We start from the raw sequence: 25217 nt of genomic DNA on the forward strand, positions 1-25217 counted from the left end.
GGTATATAATAGAAGGGATCCCTAATATACAATCTGGTTATAAGTAAGAGATACCAATCAGAAGCCACAATCCATACACTGTCCCTTCTGCACAGATACACAGGTCTGGTTACGGTTAAGGGGTAACATTAGTAGAACATTTGAATAACTATGTAGTTAAATAATTTGAAATTAAAATTTATTTCACTTACTATCCTCATTACCCATCTTCTAGTTCTAAAACTTTTAACACCTAAAATCTTTATTGACACACAAATATGTCCCAACACGCTGGCTATAAATCACTGGTATAAAGCTGGAGAGCCAGGGTACATGCCTGCTTCTAGTAAAGTCTCACTGCCTACAGCTATAGCTTTCATCCATCTTTCCCCATAGCCTTCATTCAGCTATATGAATTATAACCTGTGCATAAATTAAAGTAGGGCGCAGAGCCATTTCAGCTAGTATTGGTGCCTCTTTTCTTTCATCACTTTTTAATCTTTTACATTCGTCTTTATAGCCACCTAAAATATCTGTCTCTGAAACTCAATAAAGATTAACAACCCTGTAAATTACTGTGTATGTTAGTGCTCTGTGGCTCCTGCCTGCCTTTCATCAATTGGAATGTTGGAGGTATGTCGCTGGATGTAGTATTTTGTGGCGTATGGAAACCACTGTTCTTTAGTAATTTGTGTCCAGCAGTCTAAAGGTGGCCGCACAAGCTCTGATCCTGCTGCTTGACCTAAGAGCCTATCCATGGGGTCATCGCTCATTTCAGCCACACATTTGGAAAAGTCAAACCGGCCACTTGTCTCTTGGATTGAGGGGCCAGATCGCTTTTGGCTTCCTTACGAACTGCTCACACAGGCTGATACAAATCTAATGGCATGTCAAATTATTTTTAGATAAAACTCTTCTTTATAAAACATAGTTCAAGTATATATGCTGCAGGGGTAACTTTCAGAAAGGTCACGAAAGGTTTGACAACCTGGCTGTATTTGACAAAAATGGCTAACAGAGCATTCAAAGTTGGGTCTTATAGGTAACTAGAAAGTAACGCAGTTCCATCTTGTATCTGATATTCATCCCTGGTACATTGGGTGTTATACCAACAGTTATATTACATAAGTGGATATATACACCTTTTGCAGTTATCATGGAGTATATCTGGTAGTGGTTAGACGTACAGAATGACATGAATTAATTGTATATTTTTATTATTAAATTAACTTCTTGAGGACTGGATACTTTTTATTGAGTATGTTTTCTTTTCAATAATGTTGTGCTATTTTGGAAGATTTGCAAAGTAGCAGACAGTCAGTCTAGTACCTACAAACTAAACCAGGTATTATTTACTGTCTTACATTGGGGGGTAAATTTAATACAGTTGTTTTATTTTACTGAAATAGTAACTTTACCTCTAATTATTTAAAACTTTTGCATAACATTGATTTTAAAAATGTAGATTAAATGTAGCCAATGTATCGAAATACCAAAAGTAAATATATCTTAATGCTGTACTTTCATACAAAAAAAAACATTTTTTCAAACTGAAAACTCATGTCTGACATTAAAAAGGCAAAGTAAATGCCGTGTGCAGCTAAGGCAAAGTACCACTATACTGAGGATACTGAGCACCACCAGATGCAACATTTCACTGTGTTAAGTAAAGAGTTGTGGCAGCAGTAACCAAGGTTTATGGTGCTTAATTGGCTGTGGAAATCACCAGTAAATGAGAGTCCTCTAAACCAGCTGTCACCTTACATGCGTATCATTCAGAACAACTTATGTCCTCAAAAGCCCATAACAGTCTGAAGATATGGGGATCTCTGCATTAGCCTAGCAACGCCAGTCAACGTCAGGGACACTGAGCGCTCACTCTCTATCAAAGGGACAGGAGTTTGTTTTAGTTGTGGAGAATGGGGATAGGATTAGATTTACTGTAACTCCCACATTATTAAAATGACAGTACATAAAGAGACTGTGCTTATTGATACACATACATACATGTAATTCATTGTATCCCAATTAGCTATAAACATCATCAACCTGTGGTCAGTAACCCCTAGGCAGCATCATTCCTTCCAGTAACTGGCTTACAGCATCCCCATGGGTAAATTCATGATTTATGACTCAATGACCATAGGGTGCAACAGTTGGATAGGAAACACAGTTAAAGCAGTTTGGCTACTATGTTTTTGTACATACAACAGTGTACAGACAATATTGGTTACAAATGACAGAGTCATGCAAAATGAAAACATGCAGACACTGTATCCCCCCCCCCACCCCCAGGGCAATAATGACGATGCAACAAGTCTCTCACCGCCAGAAGTCGGGGTACAAACAAACGATGCCCCATGCCCAGAAGCTCCAGGACGCGACAGGCGTACTCGTTGACAAAGTTGCTCTTCTCATCCTGAATATCCTGTGACTTTTTCACAGGAGGTGAAAGCTTGGGGGCTGGCGAGGCAAAAGGAATTCTCTCCTCCATGGGGGGGTCTTAAGGAAAACAATCCCAATTTATCAAGATGAAGAAGGAGTGCCGGCAATTGAAATGAAGTGGTGGTGCATAGAGTGTCAGTGCTGGGCATCTAGTGCATGGCAATGCCAGTCTGCCTCACCGCACAAGTAAGCCGTCCTTAGGAGAGATACGACTAGACATCCATTACGGAGCATAATATATGTATTATAATGTATGTGTATAAATATATATATATTATATATATATTACACACACAAGAAAGGCACAACTAATCCAACTAATCTAGAAATAAAAACAGCAGCAAGTGCGAGAGGGGAGACTGATGGGGAGGACCAGAAGGGAATGCAGGGGAAAGAGCCGGGCCCAGCTTCTGTATGTGTGTGCTTGGCTGGAGCTGCAGGAACGAGCGATGAGATCACTGCATCCACAGGAGCTGCTGCTACAGCCTCTCATCATGAATCAGTAATGAAGGAGGGAGGAGAAGGGAGGTGAATGAGCAAGGAAGGAAGGAGGATGCTTCCAAAGGATGCTGTAATCAGAAGCCAATCAAAATGCCCCAATTCCCTATCCCTCACAGAAACTAATATATATATATATTACACATATATATATATATATATATATATACACACATATATATACACACATATATATATATACACACACATATATATATATACACACATATATATATACACACACATACATATATACACACACATACATATATACACACACATACATATATATATATATATATATATATATATACACACACATATATATATATATATATATATATATATACACACACACATATATATATATACACACACACATATATATATATACACACACATATATATATATATACACACACATATATATATATATATATATATATATATATATATATATATATACATACACAAACACACACACACATATATATGTGTGTGTATGTATATATATATATATATATATATATATATATATATATATATATATATATATATTTAATTCAGTCCTCTCTGTTTACACCTGTTCTAGTTTTAATTCAGCTCTTAGATACACATAATTAATTAAATGATTATAATTATGTCAGTGAGCAGAGAGCATCTCAGACTGCCCCCCACTTTCAATGGTCTAAGGGCGCTATTATTTCAAGCTCTGTGGCCATGAGAAATAAGCACTGACTGCATACACAGGTTGATATTTATGTCTACAATGCTGGGATTGCTGTTTGTTCAGATTTCAGGCTGGGGTGGAAAGCACCAGGTATATCCCTGACACACTGATGGAATAAGAAACAGTCAATGAACATGTTAAAGCAACAGCAGCCTCTAGTGCCAGACACTGGACTTGCACTCTAGCAAAACAATTATTTTCCTGGCTGGTGAACAAATCTTGTTCCTTACAGTAGAGATGCGCAAGATGTCTCAAAACTGCCTCATTCTGCATAAAGAGACAATCTGTTTCATGCTTCACCAGTTACATTTGGCCATGAGTGTTTCCCGTCCTATCCCAACCCCACTGCAGAATCAATTGACCTTCGTCCCAGCTCTATTCTTACTCTTACTAAATTTCATGAACTTTCCAAAACAATGTAGGATGGTATTCCCTGGAAAGGCGAAGCAAAAGCGGAACTCTTGTACAATTGTATTTCGGTAATGTCCCAGCTCTGTGAAGCGACTCGTTCTCTCCCCTACAGGCACTCTACAGTAGTACGCTCTGAGTATTTTCATGAAAAGCGCAGCATTTCTGGTTTAATGTTGTGTTCATGGGCTGAATAATAACATATACTTTAATAGAAGCGTCATCCATCATAGTCTATGCAGCTTTCAGGGAAGCTGTGGGCCACATACACAAAAAAAAATCCTTTGAGGGCCACAGACCACCAGTTGGACAGCCCTATGCTAGGAGCGTTACATTACACTGATTTCCCCTCAAGCAAGTGTAAATAATTTCTCGTCTTGCCTTGGGGAATATGAAATGCATAGTAGAGCACAGACACGATACTAATACTTTGGGAAAGGTGATTGTCTCTGGAAACATCTGTTTCTTATAGCCTGGTTGTGGTAATTAAATGTAACATTTATTTGCTTCTGCAATAAGCTAGCTAATAGACTGTGTAAGTTCCTGTGCTTGACAAATGAATGTAATAGACAATGATGACTTTCATAGGGTGGAATCCATTATAGCATTTCCTATACCTTCAACAGGTATAGGTACCCCGTCACTGTTGTAAAACTACATATCTCAGCATGCCCTGACACCCAAAGTGCTGGCAGGACATGCTTGGTTATAGTTTCACAATGGCTGCACTTATGTTCAGGGCCATCTTAACAACATTATGGGCCCCCGGGCAAAGCAGTGCACCTGGGCCCCTAGATATAGATATAGATATATACAGATATAGATATAAATATATAGAGATTGATAGATGTACTTGCTCAGTGAACCTTGTAGGTTTATTTTTCATGTTTATTTATTCTCATTAAGAGCCCTGCCTATGGGGCCCCCTTGCCCATGGGGCCCCCGGGCAGCTGCCCATGGGGCCCCCGGGCAGCTGCCCATCGTGCCCAATGGAAAAGATGGCCCTGCTTATGTTACCTACCTCTGACCTATAAGTTATAAAGTGATTAGATAGAGAGAGATATAGTGACCGAGTAGGGGGACCCCAGTACCATCTCCTGGTGTAGATGGTGTTTATAGCATCTGAGAGATTTCACACAAGTCCAAACGTTTCGTGCAACTGGCCGCAGTCAGTTCTATTCAGTAGGAAGACAAAAGAAAATTCCAAAATAAACATCCTGATATCTGTCTCTAGCTAAAGACTGGTCACTCCTGACTAAAGACAAAACAAAAAAGAAGTTTTAGCAGAGAAATTTACCGGCAGATATCAGGCTCTCTCTCACAGAGACTCTGCAGCCCCTGTCCCCAGGCAGTGACAGACTGACCAAGCTGCAGCCTTTTACTAGCACCGCTCAGGTGCAACTCCTGATTATGGAGCCCACCCTCCCTCTCCATCTATAAACCCCAGGACCCTTTTCTAGCTTTTCAACGGGCCTTTCGTCCTTCAGCAGTTCACAGACAATAACATTTTCCTGGGTTCTAAAACAAATAGGTTAGGAACCTAGGTGACATATACCTGCCATCAAACCCTAATCCAGTGACTTTGTGATCGAACTGGAAGTTTAGAAGTGCCAGTATGAAAAATGTAATGGGAATATAAGTGGATGGAATATAATAGTTTTAAAATGAAGGCAGTAGGAGACGTGGCGGCATGGTATACCACCGTATACACCCCCACTTTCACCAGTCTGTGTGTGTGTGAGTGTGTTGAATGCTGAAACAATCATTGGGCATGAATCTGTAACATATTTTATACTCTGTTAAATGTTTGATATTTTTCCTAGCCTGTTCTGGTCGGTTCATATACATTGAAAATATATGGGATTTATTTTTACTGCTTATGGACTATGCATGGTATTGATGACTTGAATTTAGTGCATTCCCTTGTGGAATATTATATACTTACTGTTTGTTTATATAGTGCCATCATGCTATGCAGTGCTGTACAGAGCATATGTAATAATTTACATCAGTCTCTGCCCAATTGGAGCTTACAGTCTAAATTCCCTAATACACATAGACTGAGGTACACGCATACACCATGGCAGATCTTGTCAGAGGTCAATTAACCTACCAGTGTGGAGAACATGCAAACTCCACACAGATTGTGTCCTAGTCAGAATAGCACTCATGGCCTCAGCGATGTGAGGCAGCAATGCTATATTATGCAATGCCAAACATGCGACTATGATGATGCCAGGCTCACAGTGGTGGCATATGGGCATTTGGAAGACCTGGAATTGACACTAACAATGAATGGTTAACACAGTGTCTTTGTCACTCTAAAACATGAGCTTACCTGTGTGACAGGGAAGCCAAGCTCCGCCTTTATTGTGCCTTCAACGTGACCCCTTCCACACAGTACAAAATTTAGAATCTAGAAGGTCTCATCATCATCACTTATTTATATAGCGCCACTAATTCCGCAGCGCTGTACAGAGAACTCATTCCCATCAGATCCTGCCCCATTGGAGCTTACAGTCTAAATTCCCTAATATAGACACACACAGACAGACAGGGATAGACTAGGGTCAATTTTGCTAGCAGCCAATTAACCTACCAGTATTTTTTTGGATGTGGGAGGAAACCGGAGCACCCGGTGGAAACCCACGCAAACACAGGGAGAACATACAAACTCCACACAGGTAAGGCCATGGTCGGGAATCAAACTCATGACCCCAGTGCTGTGAGGCAGAGGTGCTAATCACTACGCCACTGTGCTGCCCCAAGGTCTCACTAATTTATTACTGCAGTTGATTGTACTAAAAAAATTAGTTGATGAGAAGGTTATTTCTTAAAACAACAATAAATACATTTCAGCACAGGTAACTGCAATAGGGGTCTGCGTCAATTTTAAGTTTCACTAGAGAAGTATTTCGCACCTTCAGAATGCTGAGGTTATCTGCATTCTAAAAATGTGGTTCGCCTTGGCACATAGTCAGGATAAATCTGACTGTAAAGTTGTCATCCTCGCCTACAACAGTCACAGTGTTTGTCTGTAGTGAACAATCCCAAAGTCACATTCTTATTGTCAACTTGTATTTCATCTTCTAACCCCCAGTTGATAAGATGTTGATTATCACTTATGGTTAAAAAACAACATTTAGTTTCAGCAGCCACTAAGCAGCACTAAGGGTTAACTGTTTTTCTGAAAGCAATATTGTTTCTAACATAGTAAAAAGGTACCTAAGTTCTACTGTAGCAAATAGGGAAGCTGAGGGAGCCCAGACTGATACATCTTGAAACAAATTTGACACAGGAAGAAATAGTCAGCACACAAGTAGATATGTTAGCAACTTTTATCTTTTCTTTTTTTTTTTTACAGAGGTATGAATTAGAAAAGTTAATAAAAATGTGTCATATTATCCATTGAAGCACATGAATGTAACAAAAGGGTGTGGAATTTCCATTTAAGGATAAAAGGAAGATGGTATGAGAGGTGTTGATGAAATATCCCAATTGGTATAGACATTGGCAGAGCACTGAGTGATCATACGAACAACACTAACCATAAGCAGTATATAGGCTGTACTAAAGTACACAAACATAAATATAAATAATTCATAAAACATGTAGTGGCCTCTGGACTGAATAAATGCACCAAGTATACTATTAAAGTGTTACCTGTGCCCACATTTATCATAAACACATCTTCCCCTATTGTCTTCGTCCCACAGGGCTGTTATTAGACAGCCAGAGACAACGATTTATTAGACCTGTTCAGCTCAGTCCACTGACACATACAGCCTAGTTCTGAGCCATAGTAAGAGACTACTGCACCAGTTCACAGTCCTATCTGTGCCCTGGAGCTTCTCTAATCAAATCATGGGGCTGGGAGCACTCAGAGACAAAAGAGCATGTACTGCAGAACTGCAGGAACATTGCCTTAGTCTTACATGGCAGCAGGAAATTAAATGATCATAGAATCAGTCTCTGAAGGGACCGGCCGGCTCCAGTACTACTTCTATTTGCTGCATTGAGAGTTAAAAGTGAACCTGCTGCTTTAGCGTTAATGTGAGACGAAGCAGGATAGCACACACACCAGAAGGAGAGCGGCTTCATTCACCCAACAGAGGTAATCAGAGGTCAGGTTGCCAGGAGACTGGATCTTATAATAAATGGCTGTCCTAAAATACGGCACCAAAATGGAAAACTAAAATATTCTTCTCGTACCCATCAAATACCCCACATAATAAGTGGTGGCAGTCCTTTACATAGCACATCAAAGTAAACCCAATCTTGCATTATTCTATGTAGATGCAATCAGCAGCCTATACAGAAATAGCAACAGAGAACAGTTGCCCTGTTGTACCTAGTAGTCTGCAGGAATATTTCATAAAAGTATAGCTAAGAGCTATGTCTCAGTAAAGGGGCATTTTGTCATGACTTCAGATTAAACCCTACCAAGTAAACAGGAATACATAAGTTATAACGCATGTACTACACGGTGGAATGAGGTTGTATAAGGTGAAAAGTGAGATAATGACAAGGTGTATGTGTGAGAAATACCAGTTTGTACGAATACACTGTTCGTGTTCTATGTGAAAATGAAGTAGTAACATAGTTGATGAGGTTGAACAAAAGACACCAGTCCATCAAGTTCAACCTATTTTGGATCTCCTGCGATCCCTCACTTACATTTGAAATTGATCCAGAGTAAGCAACCGCCAATCTGTTTCAATTGTGGAAATCCCCCCCAGACCCAATATTGCAGTCCTATTTTTATCCTATATCCACTACTATCCTTAATTTTAATTAACGGTCGTATCCCTGGATACACTTTTCCGCAAAAAAATTGTCTAACCCTTTCTTAAACATATCTATTGAATCTGCCATCACAACATTCCCTGGCAGTGAATTCCATATCTTGACTGCCCTTACTGTAAAGAACCCCTTCCTTTGCTGGTTGTGAAATTTCCTCTCCTCTAACCTTAGGAGGTGACTTCTGAAAACTAGAGCATTGGGTAAAAGTAATAGAAAAAAATAATATAAAAAGCCCTATTTACGTATCAGTTTTTTATTTTTAATTTAAGGATGGCCAAAAATCCTCCTTTTTATCGGACAGCCACCAGTAAGATAAAATAATATAAGAAAGAAAAAAGACACACATCATTCTAACTGAATAGTTTAATTGACATTTACCTCCCACATTGGAATACCAGGCAAGAATACCAAGCAAAAACACAAGTAAAAAGAGATAAGCAGGGTGGTGGCATGGACGTAGCAAATATGCAGGAGAAAAAAAAAGGGAAAGACATAGGTGCAAATTCTATTGTCCACGTGATTGCCGAAAATCCCGCGGACCGCGCACGATTACTGTTATTACGGTAATCCTGCGTGGAAAAACCGTTAATACGGTTATTTACTCGCTGGCTGCGAGCTGAAATCCAGCGAGAGATTACCGTATTAACGGTAATATTTTTTGAGCGCTCGATCCGGAATACAAATGAATACCCCCCATAAGGTTAAATAATTATTGAAAAAAGTTATATGTGATAAATTGGTGGTGGTGTCTGTAACTACGCTGGAAGCATTGGAGGTGTCAAGCTGTATATATTAGGATATCACTGAACTGTGGCTATCGTTATGGAATCTGGGATACCTGTACACATTGAAGTTGAGATTATGTTATTGAAGATATTTTGTAACATTAATGTATATATAAAGATACTATATACTACTTCATACACATATATCTGCAATGTCATTATGGGTTATACAGCCTTGATACAGTTCTGAGTTATGTGAGGGTAGTATGTTATATAATGAGGTCTTAAGGACGGAGGAGGTATGGCTCAAAGAAAAGCGTTAAAAAATACAGAAGCTGAATAAAAATTTCCACTATCTCAAATCGCTTGGCAATCTTCAGGCTGATCTGTCCCACTAAGGCTGGGTACACCCCACAAAAATGTTCTCCCGATTTCACCAATGACTGATTAAAAAATAAAACTCCCGATCAGCATGCCGATTCATGTGTACACACTATACATGTTTCACCCCTCACAAATTAAGCATCTAAAAGCTATAGTAACAGAAGATGTCTCAGGGCTCTAAAGGTTCAATGTTACCATGTTTTTAGTCAAAAAAAATTCTGAACTCCAAAGATAGAGACCTAAAAAAATATTTTGAATGGTAAGGATAAATATTATTAAAATGAATTAATTGTCTAGGGTTGTGTTTTTACTGCAAACTCTATTTCTGACATGTTTTGCAGTCCCTGAAGCAGAGAAGCATTCCAACATTATGCTCAAGCCACCAATCTTCACAGTAGGTAGAGTATTCTTGGGAGGATGCGCAGTAGAGGCCTGCACCAAACATAGCACCTAGCATTTAGGCTATAAAGTTAAATCTTCAGTCTCACAAGTCCATACAATCTTCCTCCACTTGGTATGTGGGTCTCCCATATGCTTTCTGGCAAACTCTAGGCCACTGTCCCATATAGTGTAGATTTGTAAATGCGATTGTAGTCCCATCGCTACCATAGAAGAATGTAACAGTGTCAGAGTGGTCTCCATAACAAGTGTTCTCATACGCACGTTGAGTTTTGGAGGTTAGCCTTTTCCAGACAATTAGATAGTTCTGCATATTCTCTCCATTTCCATAAGATAGACTACTAAAATATTTTACCATTATACTAATTTCTGGTTTTCAATACTCTTTACCTATATTTCCTTTGAATATTTTCTGATCTTCACGATGAAGCTTTTCTTTGAAAATGCAGTAACCAAATCAGACTATTGCAGTGTATTTAAATTGAAATCAATTAAAACATTTTAACTATACCTAGGTAGACCCCAAACAATTCATTATGGGACCTCCAAAAAGAACTGACTGCTCCAGGGCTAATTTAGTTGTATCTTAACAAAATAGGTGAATACTTTTGTAATCAATTTTTGCCTGGTTTTCATTTGTAATTTGGAAAAAAACAATAGCCTGTATTTTTTTATTTGACATTGCATATTAGTTTATGTTGCTTAGTGGTAGGGATTGCTGAATAAATCTATTTCGATGCTATGATGTAAGAAAATAAAATGTGAAAAAATGCCAAAGGGGTTGAATACATTTTAAAGCCATTGCATTCTGGAAGAGATATAAATTGCAAATATTTCTGCAGGAAGTTCCCACTAAAAAAAAAACCAATTTTTATTATTTTTGTTATACCTTCACAATTTGGGGAACTTATATTCTGTAAGATATATTGGGATATGGTACTGGATCATTTTAACTTAAAAAAAAAATGCTGTCAGCTCAAAAGTGTCCCAGCGCAGTCACGGCTGCTCATTCAAACTACCACAGACTGGGGCAATGGGGGTAACACGAAGGCTGATTCCCCTCCCAAGAACACAGCTGGAGTTCAGAAAAAAAGGAGGTGGCTGTAGCGTTCCAAGCACTGGATGAACAAGCATGTGGTTAGACCTGTATCACATCTAGACACCCGTCTACGTTGTTTGTGACTCCTACTGAAGCGCACTGGCAGCTGTACAGTAAAGGAGTTTGTGGAGAGGTGGAAATAAGAACCACATCACCAGCCTCTTCAAATACATACTTGTGTCTGGTACAAGCTACAAGTGTGCAGAAGGATAAGGAAGGACCTGGTCACTGCCCTGCATGAAGACACCTCACTACGCTGGTCATTCATAACTCACCGCCGGTGTTTGTGGCACTGTCTGCCATGTATTTGGGTAGCAGTCCACTCTGTGTGTCTTGGGTTACGTTTTTGCGTCAAACATTGGGACTGTTGGGTGTATGTGCAGGAGTGAAGCATGAGTGAGGTTTTCGGGATGTACTATGTCAAGTCTTGGTTGGAAGACTGCTATATCCATGCATGATGACTGTGGTGTGATGCTTCAATAAATATATATTGGGTATATATTAGGATTGGGTGGTGAGGGGGCCTCCGCTCAGATTTTGCGAAAGGGCCTACTGTTCTCACCACCTTTTAGTGACCTACTGTTATTTTTGTATTTCTTTGCACATTGTGTATCTTCTACCTGACAGACAAAAACAATTAAATATCAATATTATGTGGTAAAGTTTTATTTTTTTTAATGTATGAGTCTTTAACTAGACCATGAGATGTACACACTTTCAGTCTGTAACAAGCCTCTTGTCTTTCAACATAACAAGTTATACTACAATCAGTTTATCAAATAAAAAACGAAAAAATAAACAAAAGTCAGGAGTAGCAAATCAGAAGACAACAATTTGTCTGGCTTTTCTATTTTGAAATATTAAGAAAAAAACAAAAACAAAAAAACATAATATTTATAATAATAATTGCAATGTGGTACATTCAACGTTCTTATGCCACCCAAAGCATCACCTTTAACAAAGCCCTGTTTCACACCAGTTATTCTAACCCCACCTCCCTTCGTTCACCATGCTGTTCAATAATCTGGAGCGCAATTGTGACGCTGTGAATGAAGCAGGGGCAAGAGGAGAAGGATGCTCCTGCTCCCACTCTAGAACCTGTATTTGGGCAGGGTCACTGCACTACTAATAGGACTGCAGTAGGACGTACAAGAAACTGGTGTCTCGCACTCCATTTCCTCTAATAATCAACTATTGCAGAGTGTGGAGACTAAGGTATGAGAGAGAGAGAAAGCATGTCAGGGGATAGGAGGTGAGAACCTGGTCACTGACACTCCTAGGGTTGTGTCACCTGAGAAGAAGCTCTTCGGTGCCCACTTATTTAAAAAATAAATACACTCAATTGATAAAAAATGATTCACCAATCATTGTAATAAATGGTTTCTCAGGCTTAGGGGCATATTCAATTAGTTTGGTGGTCTGCAATTACGCACCGGAACGGCCAGCGACAGTAATAGGTGGTACCGCAATGAGATAGAATTTCCTTCGCACCCCATAGGGTTGCGTAGGGAAATCCGCGGTGTTGCGGTACTTTGAGTAAAGAGCAGCGGGTATGTAATCGCAGACCGCCAAGCTAACTAAATATGCCCCTTAGAGTTGAACAATAACATTTCAGCATAAAATGACCAGTTTACACCAACATAAAATTATTTGATTTAACATCCACCTTGTAGCAATGTCTCCTCTGTCCCCACCATCAAAAGCAGACAGTGTAGGAAATAAATTTTGATTTGATGAAGAGGAGTCCAGACTTTGATCATTTAGTGGTGGTCTGTGGTAGTTTGCACACCTGTAGCCAGAAACTAGCACAGGGCCTGTAATCACCAATTGCCCATGGCCAGAGACTAGCACAGGACCTGTAATCACCAACTGCCCTTGACAAGAGACTAGCTCAGGGCCTGTAATCACCAACTGCCCTTGGCCAGAAACTAGCACAGGGTCTGTAATCACCAACTGCCCTTGACAAGAGACTAGCTCAGGGCCTGTAATCACCAACTGCCCTTGGCAAGAAGCTAGCACAGGGTCTGTAACCACCAACTGCCCTTGACCAGAAACTAGCACAGGGTCTGTAATCACCAACTGCCCTTGGCAAGAGACTAGCACAGGGCCTGTAATCACCAACTGCCCTTGGCAAGAAGCTAGCACAGGGTCTGTAATCACCAACTGCCCTTGGCAAGAGACTAGCACAGGGCCTGTAATCACCAACTGCCCTTGGCAAGAAACTAGCACAGGGGCCTGTAATCACCAACTGCCCTTGGCAAGAAACTAGCACAGGGCCTGTAATCACCAACTGTCATTGGCAAGAGACTAGCTCAGGGCCTGTAATCACCAACTACCCAGAGCCAGAGACTAGAACAGATGGAAATGTATTTCCACCAACAGCTACAATTATTATTCCTTATGTATCAAGTGTTCCACACCTCTTACATTGTAAGCACATCTGGCAGGGCCATCTTTACCTGCTGCTTCAAGTAATTATATGCCTTATCTTTGTATCATGATGCCTCAATAAAGAGAGATGCCTGTGAGAGGAGGTAGGTAGAGCATTTTTAATAACACCTGTCTCGTATGTTGGAGATTGTAGTTCCACAACTGCTAAAACTTGCAGCGGATAGGAGGGAAGTTCTCTTTGTTTATTCTTACGTAGGTGACCATGACTGTTATCAGTATTAGCTATCAGTAGTATCAGTAGAATTATATGTATATTGGAAAAAGAGTGATAAAAGACTTGTATTATGACCATATACAGTGACCAGGCAATGTTAGGTAGGTGTAGTATCCTATGTGTGTACAGGATGTAATAGACTTGTATTATGACCATATACAGTGACCAGGCAGTGATGGATAGGTGTAGTATCCTATGGCTGTACAGGATGTAATAGACTTGTATTATGACCATATACAGTGACCAGTCAATGTTGGGTAGGTGTAGTATCCTATGTGTGTAGAGGATGTAACAGACTTGTATTATGACCATATACAGTGACCAGCCAATGTTGGGTAGGTGTAGTATCCTATGTCTGTACAGGATGTAATAGACTTGTATTATGACCATATACAGTGACCAGGCAATGTTAGGTAGGTGTAGTATCCTATGGCTGTACAGGATGTAATAGACTTGTATTATGACCATATACAGTGACCACGAAATGTTAGGTAGGTGTAGTATCCTATGTGTGTACAGGATGTAATAGACTTGTATTATGACCATATACAGTGACCAGGCAGTGTTGGGTAGGTGTAGTATCCTATGTGTGTACAGGATGTAATAGACTTGTATTATGACCATATACAGTGACCAGTCAATGTTAGGTAGGTGAAGTATCCTATGTGTGTAATATGTACAGGTTGCAGTTCACCTTTACATTACTAATGCAAACCTGGAAATTGTTTTCAGATGTTGGCATTATGAAATGCAGGTAAAGAAAAAATGAAATAAAGAACATTGTTCACTCAAAAAGAGATCTTGAGTATTATTTATTATTATTGCTTCATACGACACCACCATAACACACAGCTCTGTGCAAAGAATATTTAATCTTTCACATCAGCCCGTGCACCATAGGAGTTTACAGTAAATTCTCTACTACACAAAGGTCCGTTTTTTTCAGCAGCCCATTAATCTACCGGTATGTTTTTTGGATTGTGGGAGGAAACTGAAACAAATGGAGGAAACACACAAACACGGGAGAACATACAAAACACCATACAGATAGGTCCCTGGTCAGAATCGTACAGCCCAGGGGCAGTTTGACCTTCAACAGCAAACAGTAGCTGTGGTTGTAGGCTCCCATACTCCCCCGCAGTAGCTGCATGTAAACATGCAAGCTAGTCCATGTGCAAGCTGGTATGCAGAAATACATGCAGGGAATACACATGATAAGAGCAAGTAAGGTGAGCACCAGTAGCTGGACAGCTTTATTACAGCCCTTTAGTTATATCCACTACTTCAAGTAGAGGGGTTCAGTAATGTCACATAACAGCACACAGCCAATTGGAAGCCACCAGGAATTAACAGAGGTGATTCTCAGATGCAGCAGTGTTATCAGTCTGATCACACAGAGAAGACAAAATAAATCCCAGAGATATTGCCTCTCACAGAGCTGAGGAAGTTTAGGCTGCATTCTACTGACAACTAGAGCATGCTGGGAGTTGTAGTAATGGTAACATCCACCAAACTGCTGCCTCTCGCTTTCTATTTTAGTTATTTGTTTCACTGTATGTAAATTTGTCTTTTATATAGACCTGCAAATTGAAATGTTATATAAAATTTTCACATTTACACCTATAATCATATTGTGAACATTTAAAGGAGACATCTACCTAAATTAAAATAGTTAATACTGAACAGGAGGCCCCCAATGCGGCACCACTGCTGTTCAGAAAGTAGTCACCCTTCCTCCCCCAGGCACTTCTGTAATGGATAATGCTCCTGCCACAAATGCAGAATAGCTCTTCTGACACACTGGGGATTCCTGGGGAAGCGGACTGGATGAGTGTGTTATCCACCTAATCCGCATTATTATTGTCACACAAAAATCAACATTTTTCGGAAGTGCTCAAGTTCAAATTATTCAAGTTCAGCATTCCCTGAGCACCCACGTGGTCAACTCCTTTAAGTAATGTTGACCAATGTTTTCTTTATTTTACTGACGAGTACAGAAAACCATAACAAATAACAAAACTAACATACCTTTAAAAGAGCCAGTGCCACCTGGAAGATGATAGCCAGACCCTGAGTGGAGGAAGAAAGAAACAATTTATTAGTGGAGGTTCCATCTTGTGTGCTTGTAGATAAACCACTCTATCAGTAGAATGAACCCTCAATGTAAAAGTACTGCATAGTTGTTTTAGAAGTCTAATACGTCTATGGAAAATACAAGACTGGAATTTGCTGCCTAATATATTAAATATTGTCATACACCTGTCTCATAGACCCACATATGGTAAACAATCAATGAAGGAATATCAGCAGCTGTAGGGTATAGTAGAGATGACTATTGTCAAAAATACAGCATTGATTAGCTCATTAAAGCCTTCCCCACTTTCAGACAAAACTTATCCCTGTGTAGAACTTAATCTCTCCCCCAAAAAATATTATTAGGTATTACTATTTATTTCTAAAGCTCTAATATGTCCCAAGTCTTTTTACAAGCTCCACAGACAGGGGGTTCTCTTAAACGGTGTTCAGTTAGCAGGTCAGGAATGATTTGGCATAGCGCAGGGGTCATTAATTTACGTCACATACCCAGTGGCCTTTAAACGATGTGTCTGCCGTTTAATGCAAGTGCATATAATGCAACCACACGTAAAGCTGAAACCCATTCTATTCTGTGTGGCCCTACGGATTTGCATTGATACTTGCTACTGCGTGCATTTGGACACTTATTTTTGGAAACAACTGGAAGCTCCATTTTAGTGTGTTCAAATCATGTGACTGTACTTGAAAAAGTCAATTGATCTGATGTGAGTACGTACTGACTAGTGGTTATAGCAAAAACAGTTACAACAACATCGTGTTCTTCCCATTCATATCAGTGGGCTTCCAGTGGATTACAAGTAGAGAGGGCTTCCAGTGGATTACAAGTAGAGAGGGCTTCCAGTGGATTACAAGTACAAGTAGAGAGGGCTTCCAGTGGATTACAAGTAGAGAGGGCTTCCAGTGGATTACAAGTAGAGAGGGCTTCCAGTGGATTACAAGTAGAGAGGGCTTCCAGTGGATTACAAGTAGAGAGAGCTTCCAGTGGATTACAAGTAGAGAGAGCTTCCAGTGGATTACAAGTAGAGAGAGCTTCCAGTGGATTACAAGTAGAGAGGGCTTCCAGTGGATTACAAGTAGAGAGAGCTTCCAGTGGATTACAAGTAGAGAGGGCTTCCAGTGGATTACAAGTAGAGAGAGCTTCCAGTGCATTACAAGTAGAGAGGGCTTCCAGTGGATTACAAGTAGAGAGCTTCCAGTGCATTACAAGTAGAGAGGGCTTCCAGTGGATTACAAGTAGAGAGGGCTTCCAGTGGATTACAAGTAGAGAGGGCTTCCAGTGGATTACAAGTAGAGAGAGCTTCAAGTGGATTACAAGTAGAGAGAGCTTCCAGTGGATTACAAGTAGAGAGGGCTTCCAGTGGATTACAAGTAGAGAGGGTTTCCAGTGGATTACAAGTAGAGAGAGCTTCCAGTGGATTACAAGTAGCGGGCTTACAGTGAATTACAAGTAGAAGAGTCCGAGTGGATTACAAGTAGAAGAGTCCCAGTGGATTACAAGTAGGAGGCTTCCAGTGATTACAATTGGAATAATTACAGTCAGATACAAGTACTCCAGTGGCTTACACGATTTCAAGTGGATTTGAAGAATTTCCTTGAATTAAAAATTAAGAAGATCTTCAGTGGTTTACATATTAGGATGATTTCCAAGGGATTACAAACCAAGAAGATCACTACTGGTTTATAAATTCAGAATCATTTCTGTATTACAATAAAGAACATTACCCTTCGGATCACAAATTTTCCTTTGATTAAAAGTTGAGAAGCATTCCTGTGGATTACAAGAAAATGATCTTCTTTGATTAGAAATAAATATTTTTTAATTCATAAAGTGGTAAACTAGGGTCCGGTGAGAGTCTTGTTTCAATAAAAGTCAATTTAACAAACTTGTGTGTGTTTTATTTACATATTTTTTGACTGCTTAAGTATAATAGAACAAGGTCGTAGGGACCTCCTTACCATTATTTTGGGGTGAAACTGAGGTGAAGACGTACCACTCCAAGAAGAGTCCAAAACCACTCATTACCAGGCTGTGACACCTGGAGTAGTCTCTCCGGGGGTAGGGGGGGTTACGGTGGGAGGACTGTCTGGCTTGATGATGGCTTTCACCTTAGCAGGGATACACTATGTTTATTGTCCCCCAGTTTTAGTGCGAACCAGCCCAGACTATCACTGGATGATGAATTTAGAAATTTACAAGCAGGGTTAAATTTTTTATTTATTTCCTGTTCAGAATGTTTCTATTCTTACCACTAGCCTATTCATTTCAATGGTGTTCCTACGTGTAGAGCACACACACCGGACCCATTGAAATGAATGGAACATTAAATGAAAAAGCTTTGCACCACCTGCGTTCTGAACACATTTGCACAGGCATGAGAATATAGTAAATATCAGCCACATATCAAACATATGCACCAACACATGCAATTTCTATGTGGTTTTACATGTGGCTTGCACTTGTTTTTTTGTATGCAAAACACACATTGTGTAAGAGCCCTTGAAGAATTTAGCAGCTGATAAGTGAACCTTATCCGAAATGTCCTGCAAATCTTGGTCCCCATATACACAGATCCCATGATACCACCACAAGAGGGCAGCAAAGCAGCACCTAAGCATCAGCTGGGGCAGTGGTGAATGAAAGAATGAGGATAAAGTGCGTCACGTTTATGGTTCAATTTTCTAGGAAATTCCTCCACACAGCCGAGAACATTTTGACATTTTCAGTAAAATTATGTGAAAGGGGAACTTTCCCCTAATCACTCTTATCAAACATACCCCTCATTCCCAATCTAGAACAAAGGACAGCATCCTTTGACTTGAACCCCTGCTAAATGGGAACAGATAGACACGGGTGTGACAACTTCATAGAAGATCCTCATTTTTAGAAATGATTTCTTGCAATGCATCATGTTTGTATCTGGAAACTCTAAAGCTGAACAAACACAGACTCTTGCTGCTCAGGCCGACTGCAGAGTGACAGCATCACATGCAGGATACCAAAGTGCACAGATCGAGTCATTCAGATCATGGTGGCGAGAGGAGTTTATTTCAGAATAATCTCCTCCACTTTATTTCCTGTACGCGGCAACAATAAGGACAAATCTTGTTCTTACATCATGAAACTCACAAGTAAAATGAGTGGGGTGTTTCCCCTCTGCGGATATTGCTCTGCGCTACTTGTCACACACCCCAAACTACAGCTCGGAGTCAGCCCTTAAATCCAGTTTGAAAACAAAGGAATTTGGTGTGATGTGCGCTGTAGGGTGAGATATAAAAAGTGCCAAAATGGTGGAAAATGTATTTAAATTTACATTTCAACTTCACAATAACTAACAATGTTGACAGCGTTACTGTCCTTATAAAAGAGTTACAAGCCAGGCAAACATTCAGCAAAAACACTTAGTTCACTTATAACATAATTTGGATACTTTTAAGTTTCTTGTGATTCTTAAAGGATCTTTATACTTACATTTCTAGATGTCTAATAGAAAAGAGCTGACAATAACATTCACACAAATATATGTTAAAGTTTCTGGGGTTTATCAGAACAGGTGATATTTAAAATAAAGTTATGGTCGTGGGGTAAAATTTTGCTTCTAAGCACATCTGACTTCTTATTTTTAACTATACTGGAGGATACAGACAATGAACTTCTAAAGTTGGCCACATACTCCGAGATATTGGGCCAATAACTCATTATCATCATCATCCACAGCTATTTATATAGCGCCACTAATTCCGCAGCGCTGTACAGAGAGCTCACTCACATCATTCCCTGCCCCACTGGAGCTTACAGTCTAAATTCCTAATATACACACACAGACAGAGACAGAGAGAGAGAGAGAGACTAAAATAATTTGATAGCAGCCAATTAACCTACTGATATATTTTTGGAGTGTGGGAGGAAACCCGCAAAAACACAGGGAGAACATACAAACTCCACACAGATAAGGCCATGGTCAGGAATTGAACTTATGACACCAGTGCTGTGAGGCAGAAGTGCTAACCACTAAAGCACCAAGCTGCTCACACTATTATTTTTGGTTCTATATGGACCTAATAGTTTGCATGCAAGCTGTTATGAGATCCATTGAATGTGGGAGAACTTTCACATTTACCACTCTGCAATCCCTTCCATGACCAGAGGGGCATGAACCAAGTAACTAGTTTCCTGTCCCTTCCACTTGTCAGAACAGCCCAAGTTCAACCATGGAGTAACGTAAAACACATGGCTGCAGAGTGACAGAGCCGCCAGCTGGGGTAAATCTACTGGGGCCTGTAGGGAGACGATTCAGGCATTGAAGTTTTAAGAAACATTGAGAATGGTCATATACTTTAGGTATGAAAAGGATCAGTCCTCCTTTTACACTACTAGTAGCTATGTCATAAATAAACTTACATTTTAGGTTTAAAGAACATTTAACAATCAAACACTTTATCCCTCTAAGTACACAAGTAAAGAATAAAAACAAGAACGATAACTATAGATATATGAGGCACGAATGAGTCCATACAACAGCAGTTTAGGCTGCCATGATCACCTTTACCTCACAAAGCAGACGGTCCATGATGTGGAAGACCATGCAGAGTGGGAATTTGGCTGTAAACAGGCTTAAGAACCACTGAGAGGCGTACATGTGGGCTTCCAAATTTAGGGTCATGAAGTGAGCGTAAAGAGCAGGCAGCTGATCCTGGGAAACAGAAACACAATACATTATAGCACACGAGAGGTTACAGAACTAATACAGGTACCAGACTATAACAGTAACACATCTTACTAATGCATATAGTGCTTAGAGAAAACACAAAAACAGCATTATACCAGCAAACATAGAAGTGGGAGGCTGGTGCAGGAGGTACAGCTCCTCCCCTTAATTTCAATATGCTAATAAGCGGAGCAAGAAAAGCTGTATTTCTCCAGCAACTCTGTAGTATGTCTGGTCCCCCAGAGCTTGTTAGAAAGAAGAGAAGGCAGCGGCACAGGGAAGATGGCAGCGGCACAGGGAAGATGGCAGCGGCACAGGGAAGATGGCAGCGGCACAGGGAAGATGGCAGCGGCACAGGGAAGATGGCAGCGGCACAGGGAAGATGGCAGCGGCACAGGGAAGATGGCAGCGGCACAGGGAAGATGGCAGCGGCACAGGGAAGATGGCAGCGGCACAGGGAAGATGGCAGCGGCACAGGGAAGATGGCAGCGGCACAGGGAAGATGGCAGCGGCACAGGGAAGATGGCAGCGGCACAGGGAAGATGGCAGCGGCACAGGGAAGATAGCAGCGGCACAGGGAAGATGGCAGCGGCACAGGGAAGATGGCAGCGGCACAGGGAAGATAGCAGCGGCACAGGGAAGATAGCAGCGGCACAGGGAAGATAGCAGCAGCCAGCAGAGAGCGTGACGGGACTTGGGACAATCCTTCTTACAACGTTACAATGAAAACTGCCTCCTCCCTGGTGAACAGTTAGTTCTCTTTAAACCAGGAACACTACATTCTAGTATAAGCTGCCTATTCCCATCTATTTACTGTAGAAATCAAACCATGCTATTTTGTAACATATTTGCCTGGAAAGCTTTTAAATATTTTATGCTTAAATTCTCTTAATGCAATAGATCGTTTCCAAACTCAAGCTGTGAAATAATTGATAAAACTCAGTTTGTTACTTTATAAGCACTGTCTGAAATTTGTTTTTCTAGACAAGTAACATATGCACAGTAGGCCAGCCTCATTTACAGCCCCGTGTGTGTGTGTGGCTTCATCCCTCAGGCTCACCACATTTGTCACACACCTACTCTAGCGCACCGTGATTCACCAGACAAAAGGCTGCAAGGAAAGGGTAGCTGTACATGAACTATTCTCTAAACTAAGGCTTGTGAGCCTCTTCCAGTGCATTAGTGACAGAGATCAATAAAGTTCTTAAGCTTTAATTGAAAGGCACATTGTTATACAGAAAAAACTGCATTCAAACTAGATGTTAACAAGTAATAGTTTATTCTTAACAGAGAATATATTTAATATATTATATACACACACATATAAAATATATATATATATATATATATATATATATATATATATATATATATATATATATATATATATATACACACACACATATATATATACATACATACACATTCATATACACACATACATACATATACATATATACATATACACACATACATACGTATACACACATACATACACTGTCATGAGCACACTCTCAGCTCACATAGCTTGTGTGCGACGACTAACTTGGTCAATTATTGTCACCAGAGTATGATACTCACTTTATACCAAGACTGCAAATAGAGGTTGCACAGAAAGCAAGGGACAACAACAATTTGTTGTACAAAACTCTGTACATGCAGCTGGTTAAATGAACTTTATTAATTAATCCTGATGGCAAGTAAAAATTTATCGCAATGTCTGAGGGCAGATCATAATTACCAGGAGGGAAAAGACCAGTAAAACTCAATTTTATTTTAATTAATTCTAATTGGCTAGCCAAATCTACTAATCCTCTATGGGATCGGTGCTGGTCTGTACTTAAAAAATTTCCGGGGACAGAATGTTTTCACAGTTACTTGCACAGCCTTCTTTGCTGTGCCTTAGCTGACTAACCCTTAGGGGCGTATTCAATTGTTAGCGGTAACGCTGATAAACGAGCGCTCAAAAAATATTACTGTTTATACGGTAATATTGCGCGCGAAAAGCGTTAATACGGTAGTTTACTCGCGAAATTTCAGCTCGCCGCTCAGGGGGCAGCGAGCTGAAATTCCGCAAGTAAATACCGTATTAACGGTAAGATTTTTTGATCACTTGTTTGTCAGCGTTACCGCTAACAATTGAATACGCCCCTGAGTATCCGTCCCCTCACTGATCAAAACAATGGATATTGTGCATTGCTTATTCCTATATAGAATATCACCGCACTGTACACTCTCTCTCTGCTCCTGTCACTACCTAATACCCATTGTCATTGCACAGCAGGGACGGGGCCCAAGTGAAGAGCAACTGTGTCACGGCCACTCCCACACTTGTCATCTGACCTCCCCTCCGGGATCTCCCGCAGAGTATGCACTACTTCTAGCTCAGCTCCTCTCTGAAACCCCAATCTGGCATATGCTATCACCGCCAGTACACCCTTCTCTCTCCTCCTCAGATCTCGGTTCCTCGGTCATGCTATGGCTGTTATTGCACCACGCCATCCAATGTGACCTCAAACTCGTCTCCTCTTACGAGAATTACACACAGTAGGCTATGTGCACACTGATGTTTACAATGCGTTTCATTAACGCATGTTAACTTAAAAGCAAGGTAAAAATTAATTAACAAACGCCTTGTGTTTATGTATGTGTCTAATATATGTTTAAAATGCGTCAAATCTGAGTCCACCCGAAACATGCATCTGGCAAAACAGGAAGTTATCTTGTTCCAGCCGAACACGTAAGTAACCACTTCTTAGCTGCGTCTGACTGTGTTTATAATGCACTGCCACTGAGATGTTACGTTCTCAAATGCGTTGACGCGTTTAGCGACACCGAAATGGAGCAAGAAGCATTAAAGAAAAAAACAACACAAGTTGCACACACTTAAAAAAACAAATGTGTACGTTCTCATTTGGTACAATGGGTTTTATTTTCACATCTGCTTACGTGTCCTTAACTTGCTTTAGTAATGCATGTATGTACGCAGCCTAACAGTGAATTTGAGTGCTGATGCATTTTATTTGGCTCCTGCAATATCTGGGAGTAAACACTGTCACATTTAGAACAATCCATGTTGGAAAATACCAACAGTGACATCCAGGCTGTTTGTTATGCAGAGGCAGAGAGCTGAGGAACAGATGGCCATTATTTTAAGGAAAGGTTTAGAGTAATATTGACAGTAGCATTACTGGGAATGTGTGCCTGCATATGTATACACAAATATTTAGTATACATTGCCAGAAGATAAAGCAAACACTTGCAACAGGGTAATACTATCTCCTGTAAATAAGGCAGTGTATACCTCCGGGGGAATGTCACCTTCAACAGGTCAGGCTGCAATGAGTACTTTCCAAAAAATAAATAATTTAAGAAATGGATTTCATTTTCAGGTGATTTAAAATTGCATTCAGAAAGTGTAGTTAGTTCCACTTTGTGAACAGTCCATGAAGTGACAGAAAAGCTGGACTGTGTATTCATGGCACAGGTGTTCGGCTTCTTCTGCCAATCCCCTGCAACCTTCTGACATTAGCCAAGTGACTGAACTAAACCCGGGAGCAGTCATTAGTTCTCTGCAGTCTACACTGGTATTGGTTTTCAGTCATCTAGAAATTCTGCGTACATTTACAATAATTACTACGACTTCCATCCCAACAAACCCCCCAATTGATAGGGTTTTTTTTAAACTAAACAATAATTCCACCAAAAGTTGAGAATTCAGCTGTTTGTGGAAGCCTGTAGGATCCGTACGTTGAGGTCGCAGGATGTTGGGGTATCGGCTGATATCCCAGGTACAGTAATACATAACATCATCCTTTAAGCAAAAGGTCACATTATGTAGACTTCTCATTTATTCTATGTATCCCGTTGATCTATACATATGAACCGATCTTTGTTTCAACATTTAACTCTCTTGGCTCATCACTATTACATTGAACTGAATGGTGGTTATGAATGACACGCTGGGAAGTAAAATGCACCAAAGTCTACTCACTCTGTATTAGGGGTAGAGTGACACTGACTTGTGAATGGTGCCAGGGAATGCATATTTGTTTTTTTGTGTAGTTTTCAGGTTTATGGAACCCTAACTGACCTTGTGAAAAGCAACTGCTCTATTCCAGGTCTAATGCATCCTCCTACAGATCAGAAGGAAAGCTTAAAACATTTTTATCTTTTGAATTAATACTTCTTCCTATATACCATCTCTGTGTCATTTTGAATAATATTAAATAGTCTGCATTTATTTATCATAGCAATTGTCAAGAGCAAACAACAGTCA

At 40.1% G+C, this 25217-nt stretch overlaps 1 protein-coding gene across 4 annotated transcripts in view; it reads right to left on the reverse strand.

The window, feature by feature from the left end:
• Positions 1-25217, reverse strand: part of RABGAP1L (RAB GTPase activating protein 1 like) — a 244643-nt gene that overhangs the window by 43798 nt on the left and 175628 nt on the right. For 3 of the 4 annotated variants that reach the window (XM_075182154.1, XM_075182156.1, XM_075182155.1), the window contains 2 exons: positions 20780-20923; positions 16164-16205 (listed from right to left, as the gene is read on the reverse strand). In XM_075182154.1, coding sequence (XP_075038255.1) covers positions 16164-16205; positions 20780-20923 — 186 coding nt within the window. Of the gene's footprint in view, positions 1-2305; positions 2670-16163; positions 16206-20779; positions 20924-25217 lie in introns of those variants that run through there. The other variant, XM_075182157.1, reaches the window with a different exon arrangement.

The sequence above is a fragment of the Mixophyes fleayi genome, chromosome 8, assembly GCF_038048845.1.
Source record: "Mixophyes fleayi isolate aMixFle1 chromosome 8, aMixFle1.hap1, whole genome shotgun sequence".
In the NCBI taxonomy this organism is placed as follows: Eukaryota; Metazoa; Chordata; class Amphibia; order Anura; family Limnodynastidae; genus Mixophyes; species Mixophyes fleayi.